General features: G+C 44.6%; 1 protein-coding gene across 2 annotated transcripts in view; it reads left to right on the top strand.

The window, feature by feature from the left end:
• Nucleotides 1–238: 238 nt before the first annotated feature.
• rinl (Ras and Rab interactor-like) overlaps nt 239–8,391 on the top strand; it is a 17,189-nt gene continuing 9,036 nt past the window's right edge. Inside the window, exons 1-6 of one of the 2 annotated variants that reach the window (XM_083637908.1) lie at nt 239–371; nt 1,096–1,273; nt 3,855–3,966; nt 5,452–5,524; nt 6,438–6,526; nt 6,658–6,740. In XM_083637908.1, the coding sequence (XP_083494034.1) occupies nt 1,124–1,273; nt 3,855–3,966; nt 5,452–5,524; nt 6,438–6,526; nt 6,658–6,740 (507 nt within the window). In that variant the 5' untranslated portion in view covers nt 239–371; nt 1,096–1,123. Of the gene's footprint in view, nt 372–705; nt 839–1,095; nt 1,274–3,854; nt 3,967–5,451; nt 5,525–6,437; nt 6,527–6,657; nt 6,741–8,391 lie in introns of those variants that run through there. The other variant, XM_083637907.1, reaches the window with a different exon arrangement.

Genomic DNA, 8,391 nt, shown 5'->3' with positions numbered 1-8,391 from the left:
AAGTACATGAAATAAAAAGGAGACACAGGAGAGGTGCAGTCTTGAGATTTGGCCTTTCTCCTTGTCTGTTTAGATTCATAGTTTATCATTCAAACTCCTTTTTCTTCTTTTGGGATTGTATCTGAGTGGGCTGTGAGCAGGTGTGCAGGATTCTTACACAACTGCGAGATCCAGATCTCAGCTCGGGTCTGATCTCAAAATCCAAAATGCACAAAACAGTCGTAATCTCAGAGTTGTGGTAAAGCATCTTCGGGGACCGCCAACGTTATCTGTTTGTCTCAACTTTGAAGTCTACCGTTGATCAGGAAATACAGTGCCGCCGCACAGACGACAAAGGAGGAACACAGTCGAAAGAGGCTGCACTTGCGATAGTAAGTTGACAGTTGTTCATTTTTGAGCGAGGATGCTGATAGTTGGGTTAACCACATAACCTCTCAGCCTGCTGGGGGAAGGAGGGAGACGCCTGATGATAGAACACCAGTTGAGAGGTTTCATTATGCAAAATGACACTTCATCAAATGGCAGCATGTGCTGGAGTCTGGTCAGGAGCGGGGAAAATGCAGCAGCCATGCCAACGACAGACGGCTTGTTTTTTTTAATGATATCAAAGAATACATGCATCAGTGCAGCGATCAGGACTTGTGAGGGGCATGTGAACTTCCTGCTTTCTTAGCCAATGTTATTTTGAGCTGTTGAGCAACCGTGGGCCAGCGCAGAAAGGAAGGGTTCAAGAGAGCAGAGAGAGATTGCAAAATGTGGAGAAGTGTGTGTACATAGTGTAGTAGAGGAGAGACGGAGACTCACACCAACTCCCTGTATCTGCCAAACCAGCCCACATGTAAGTATTATCATTCATTTTGATACAATCTGTAAGCTCTTATTTATTTTGTGTGTGTGTGTGTGTGTGTGATTATAGAAAATCAAATCAATGTTCAAGATAACCAAATCTAAAATACCAACCAAAAGATGGAGAAGCAACATAGATAGACATAGACCATGATCGTCCTATTGCACAGGCAATCGAACACATATCCGTTGTGCATGCTAACAAAGTGTCTGTTTGTATCTGTGTTGTTGACGTCTGCGTGTGTCCAGGGCGGTGCACAGTCCGGCGGTCAATGGGATGACAGCCATCCCGTGGAGGAGCATCAGGAAGAAGGAGTCCCTGCTGTCCGTCCTGGAGCAGCTGAGGGGCTGCGAGCAGGCCTGGTGCCCCGCAGCGCCCTGGGACAGAGAGGGCGCCCACGCCGCACTGAGGGGAACTCCTGCTGGGGTGAGCTGGCCGCTTGGCGATCTTAGCTTCAAGTGTCCCCACCCTGTCCCCCCCCATCTCGGGGGTGAATTTACAAAATGAAAATGAAGCAGATCCTCCACTAGTAGTAGGCCACTTGATTCAAGAAAAATGTTGAAACAAGTTGATTTGCATTGGGGGGTGGGGGGGGGGGGGGGGGGGGGGGGGGACTTCTCTCTCCCATTGGCTGATGTTTTCAAGTTGATTTGCATTGGAGGGGGGGAGGGGGGACTTCTCTCTCCCATTGGCTGATGTTTTTAGCTTGTTTTAATGACAATAAGATCTCCATCAGAATACATTCATTCTTAGGTCATGTGATTAAACATATCTAGCTGCATGTGCTTGGTATGGCAACAAAGTATCAATATCGCACCGCATTGCTTTTGATGTTAAAGCACAGTAAATACTAGAAGGCGCTCTGTAGGGTGCATCACAATCACAATCACAATGTGACACATCAGTGATGGATGAGAAATATCTAGCTAACAAACAGACAGACAGACAGACAGACAGACAGACAGACAGTCAGACAGACAGACAGACAGACAGACAGACAGACAGACAGACAGACAGACAGACAGACAGACAGACAGACAGACAGACAGACAGACAGACAGAGAGACGGGACAAAACATAACCTCTTTCCATGGCATTGAAATCACTTGTTAAGATGGAGAATTGTTTAGCAGTGTTCTCACTGTCTCATCATTGTATTTATCTCTCTATCTTTCTGTTGGGCAGATCTGAACTAGGGTGGGAGGTCTCTGTCCATCCTAGCCTGTCTGTCTCCATTCCCCAACTGTCTGTCTTTCTGCTTTCCTGACTCTCTAGGCTGTCCTCTCTCTGGTCCTCTCTCTTGCCTCCTCTCATTCATTAAGCCTACCTACAATATATCAGCCTTTCACCGCAGGTTTTCTGCTCATCCAGCAGCCTCGCAGGCATTCTAGTACCTGTACAATGAGACTAAGCTGGGCCTCTGTCACACAATAGTTGCCACTGACTCTGAGTGGCATTCTGTGTGGCGATGGCTCATATTCTAATCGCCGGTAACTATCCTACAGCTGTGGAAGTCATAAACGACACGTTCACACAGTTGACACCAGGGTGGATGTTGACCTGCACACTGCCACTTTAAGGCAGTTCCTTTTTTCAATGTTCATCAGATTAAAAGTGGCACATGAATGCAGAAGTAGTGCGTGATAAAACGCTGTGTGCCACAGAGACAGTCTGCCCTACAGACGGACACTGTCTGCTGCAGAAAGACAGAGAGTTATACTATAGCAGCATACAGAAATACCTCCTATTTGAGAGAATGACATGAAAATGCAATAATACACCTAGTAGAAATGCAGCAATACGCCGTGGACACGTGAGTACTGGGCCACATGGGGTACGACTATACTGTACACATGAATAGTCTTTCTCAGTACAAGAGCTGTCAAAGACCCAGAAGTTTCACCAATGTTTCTATTTAGATGGCATCCCTGCAGGAAAGGTTTCTGCTGTCCTTAATGTGAAGATAGTCTTAATAGTTTGGTGTATATAATGCAATGATGAGCATAAACAGCAGGGTAAACAAGACTTCTGATTTGCAGATTTGTGTCATGTTGTGAGTTTTCCTTTGAATCTGAACGAGCGAGTGAATGAATCCAAGTTGCCGCTATGAATCATTGGAGAGATATTTGCTTATATCTCCGTTACCCAGCTACCATGTTTGTTTTAAGTTTGACTTGATGATGACGACTTGTCATGTCAACCTACTTCTTGCATCTATTTCTGTGCACCTGAAAGCCACTTCCTCTATGTGTCTAATATGTGCACGCAGCAGCTCCAAACTCACCTATGATGTAACTCACATGCTTTAGCGATAGATAGCTGCTCTGCTGTATTTGTGACGGCATGCGTTTAAATTTTGCACTACGCTAATAACATCTTAAACCCCCCGCCTCTTCTATTCCCGGGCTGTATCGGTTCAGTTTACTCATGGTTTCCAGAAGAGACTGTGTGTGGTTTCTACGCCCAGCTATGCAGTCTGTGTTGAAATGCTTCTCCGAGTCCACATATCACAGCTCATTGAACACGTGTGATAGTTCTGAACAGCCACCTCAGAGCCGCCCTCGGCTCTAGTGTGTGAACAAGCAACACTTCAGTCAACACTTGCCAACTCCAAATAACTGACAAAAATCACCCCCGACACCGGAGGTTTGCTGTGCACCCACCCGACTGTTAGGCTGAGCACAGCCACGACTTGGCATCATGACATACACACAGCACATTTTCCCAGTGTTAGGAAGTGTATCTTGCAGTGACAATTGGAGAGTTGTGTAATTCATGATACAGCTGCTATGTCATGAGTGTGTCTTTTCAGAATCTATCTGTCATCATCATCATCACTGTCTCTCTCACTGCCTCCACATACCATAGGTCTCTCTCTCTCTCTCTCTCTCTCTCTCTCTCTCTCTCTCTCTTCTAGGAATGTATTTTTTCATGTTGAGCACCTCATCTAATTCTCTCTCTCCCCCCCCCCCCTCTCTCTCTCTCCCGCCCTCTCCCCCCCTCCCAGAGTTTCCTGCTGCTGAGGGATGATGTCACATCTCACCCCAGCCTGCTGTGTGTCTCCACGGGAGGAGGCAATGAAGAAGTTGCTGATTACCGTATCAAATGCAGTGGTATAGGTAGGCTATGGAGTGACCACATGCAAACTATTTTCATCCCCACCCCCCACCCACCATTAACCTTTATTTAACCGTGAATATTCCCATTGAGATTCAGCATCTCTTTTACGAGGGAGTCCGGGCCAAGACAGCAACATAAGTTTCACATCAAAGAACAGACACAAGACAGCAAAGTACATCAGACAATTTGCAGTCTTCAGGAAAAGCATACATATATGCATTCCGTGGTCAAATAGTCCTCCTTAATCCTGTTTTTATAATCGTCCATGCTTATAAAATATTCTAGTTTAAGGTGACTCTGTAGCTCACACCAAGATGAGGGTGCAACAACAGGAAAAGCACTTTCACCAAGGACAGCGCGGGTTCGAGGAATGATATACATAACTTGTCCGCCAGACCGAAGATCGCAGGCTGCAGCTACTGATAGCTTTAGGAGTCAGTAAGGAACACAAATAAGAAGGCAATCCATGCAACATTTCATGTAAACAACACTTGTATTGTATTGTATTGTATTGTATTGTATTGTATTGTGTGTGTCTGTCTGTCTGTCTGTCTGTCTGTCTGTCTGTCTGTCTGTCCGTCCGTCCGTCCGTCCGTTCGTCCGTCCGTCCGTCCATCTGACGTCTGTCTGTCTGTCTGTCTGTCTGTCTGTCTTCATGTCTCAAATTTAGCGGTGGCATCATCTTGCAGTGTGATCATTTGCATTTGCCAGTTATTTTATGAATCACTTACTTCTGTGGAAACTCAGACAAAGACTAGACTTACTTCTTCCATCAGGCATGCGGTAGCTTTTTATACTGTGTCAAATACACAGGATCTGATGTCATAGCTATCCCATCTGCTGGTAAACTGGGTGATCACCTACATAGAAACCTGGCTGGGTATTGCCAGAAGTTCCTCAGTCCAAAATCTAATATCTTATCTGTTATCTGTATTTAGGACAGAACGTATGACTTCTGCTATTACAGAACAAATAGTCCTAACTCCATTTGTATTTGTCCTGACTTGCAAAAACCATAAATCAAGAAAAGTTAGGCCTGAAAGAAATGGTTGTGGAAATTATCATAAAGGTAAGCCTTTTCTCTATAATGGCAAATTGGTATTTTTTTCTAACTGACATTTGTGTTAAGATATGATAAGATATGATAAGATAAGATAGTATAGATGGGATTGTCTCATGTAATGCGACCTGGCTTGAGGCAGCCTGCTCTGCAGTATAGATCTGCAGTATAGATGCTAAATAATATCAGGAAATAATCAACTAAATTCCCACTCAGGCTAAAGAGAAACTAATGTTGAACGATCAAACTGGTTTATCTTTAGAAAACAAAGTCCCTCTTCCTGCTTCTGACAAGTTTCTAGGAATGTATTTTGTCATGTTGGGCATCCCATCTAATTCTCTCTCTCTCTCTCTCTCTCTCTCTCTCTCTCTCTCTCTCTCTCTCTCTCTCTCTCTCTCTCAATCACACTCTCTCTCTTTCTCAGTCTTCCAGCTGTCTGAATCTCGCCTGGGTTTCACTGACTTGGCACAGCTGGTGCTTTTCTACTCTCTGACCAGGTAAGAAACACTGAGTTGTGGTCCTGTAGCTGTATTATATGTATATATATATATATATATATATATATATATATACACACACACACACACACACACACACACACACACACACACACAGACACACACACACACACACACACACACACACACACACACACACACACATACTGTATATATGTATATACACACACACATATATATGTATATATGTATGTATATATACACACATACACACACACACAGTAGGTTGAGTGGCAAATGTATGGTCACTGCAGAGTGTGGGGTGTTTGCGGGGTTCACGGTGTCAAACAAAATGGATGTTGGGGTGACCCTGAACACACCTGGGCTGTCTTGTGTTCACGGCCAGGTGGACAATATTGCCCCATTAAAAATATAGTTGGAGGAAGTTTGAGTTTCTTTAGATACGTGAGAACTGGGGACTTAATAGAAAGCAGAATCTGAGAACTGAGCAAGAGTTTAGCTCACTTGACACCGCGGACCTCAGCATGGACGTGTTGTCTAGTAAGACACATGGCAGCTCTCCTGTCATAAGGTCACGTGTTGCCGTGGAAAGCCGTTTGGCTGGATTGGAGCTACCATGTTTGGGATGTATGAACTGCACACACGGCCAAGCCAACCCAAAATTAATTGATACAATTATTGATTGCGATTGGTTTACCATGTTGGACCATATGATGGTGTGACATTGATGGGACAGCGATAAATTATGCTAAAACACTTTTGTAAATGCCAGATCTGGTGGCATGACGTGTCACTCACCCAAAATTGGACCAGTAGTTTCCTAATATCAGTATCACCAGACTAAAACACTAATCTAATGCATGGGAACCTGGAGGTTTATGACCCACTAATAAATATATTTGATCTGTCCTGTTATATTTCCCTGTCTCAGGGACGTGTTGGCTGTTTGTCTGTCCGTTCCTCAGTGGATCTACAACATAACCGATGAGACAAAATCTTGTCTCTCCCAGCTTGAACCCAGTGAGTTACTGTATTTGTTGTTGTTGATTTTAACCTGCATTTGGAAATCTAAGGATCTTTATCATATAAATATATAATATATATGTCATATTATGAAACCTGCTTTCTTTTAAAGTCCTTCTCTTATGCAGAAACCTGGCTCTGCGCGCCCCCTGACCTACAGACTGATCACATGACCCACAGGGATCCAAGCACTGTCATGTGCTCAATACAGGTAGGCACTTTGTGTGGGGTGTTGAGGAAGACATGCAAAGTACCTGTACTGAGCAACATTCCTAGCGTGATATTCATCTTGAATTGTCAACTCGTGAACTCATTTCCTCTTCTAGTCTGAGATTGCAGTCAGTTATGGGGATTTCTATGATGGTAGGGGGGAGGGGCTTCGATTTTCCCTAACCAATCACTAGAGACCAAGGTGTCCACGGCAACCGGCGGCTAACCTCGCGTCACCAGGCTCTTCTCGGCGAGAAAGAGCCTGGCTTCCGTTCACAATTGATTTTGTCACCCTACCTGGTTCCGGCCTAGAGCCCGCCCTAGACAGGAAGGGCAGCGTTTCTAGCTCGTCAACTTGTACGTTAACTTGACAATTTGACACACGTATCAGAACGGCAAACAACAAAACAAAAGATGGACGTACCGAACAAAGTTTTTGAAGAAGTTATTTTAGAAACATTGCGGATTCACAATCTCACATCTTTTAAGCCAATACAGAAGCTTTGCATCAGACAATTAATCGAGGCAAGAGACGTCAAGCTAACGGCAACAAAGACGTTTTTTGGCGGACTGCCTTCAATCTGGTTCCGTGGTTTACGCCCCATGACAAAAAGCGGGGTGAAAGGTGCCCAGACTACCGGCGGCAGCACTGCACTAGTAGTAGTAGCCATGCATAACAGAAACAGACACAGGCTATCTCTACTTTGGCTACTAAATTTGGCAGTTGTAAAACAATTATATCAACGAGCAACGTATTGTCAAAATGAATTTTACCATTGATGAAAAAGGTGAACAAGCAAGCTATCAATTGATCTATCAACACCCCCCCTAGCTATCAACAGCTCCGCTAGGCCAGGCTGCGCCGGGACATTTCCTTGGGCGGCTGGCCGAGCAGGGGTTCACTTACCGCGGCCGCCGTAACGTTACTCCCCGCCCAGGGAGCTTCACACTAATCAATATCATTGTTTTCAGGCCACAACTGAAAATGTCAAAATGATTAAAGGTCCCATATTATGATATTTTTTTATGTTTAAAACATATCGCTGTTTTCTTTTAAACAAGGTTACAAAAACAAAGCGAACAAAAACTCTCAGAAGGAAACCTTCAGTTTCTGTGTGTTGGTGACAAACGGCTAACGTCAGCTAGCTATCTAGCAAATGCTTGTGACTTTCATGGGCGAGAGGAGTTGTATGAAACACGTCTCCTAGCAAAGGCTACAGGGACCAAAACAAATGAGGACTGGAGAAGTCAGCAAGTAAGTTGGGCTCACGTTACAAGTTCTGAAAATGTGTGCCTTCGTATCGGTTGTTCATTGTCTATGAAAGGCAGCTGTGCAAGGCTAACGTTAGCGAGCGCTAAAACATTAGCGCTTTAGCCTAGCGCACAGCACGTTGTTGGTTCACAGTACAACTGATGCTGGAATGAGACACATATTTTCAGAACTTACTTCAGTCCTACATCCTTGCTCACTTCCAAGTCGTCTCCTTTTTTATTGCAGTCCTAAATTGGTTATTCAATAAGACTGGTGTGCTAGCCAAGTAGCCAGGGAGCCAAGACAGATACAGCTCGAGCAAGCAGCGATCTCTCGCAGGCAAGCCTGACTGACAACAGCATTAGCCAATCAGTGCCCGTGATTGGATTTTCAACCGGAG

This window comes from Poromitra crassiceps (assembly GCF_964638095.1).
Source record: "Poromitra crassiceps genome assembly, chromosome: 5".
NCBI classification, from domain to species: Eukaryota; Metazoa; Chordata; class Actinopteri; order Beryciformes; family Melamphaidae; genus Poromitra; species Poromitra crassiceps.
This window is presented reverse-complemented; position numbering and strand designations above follow the sequence as displayed.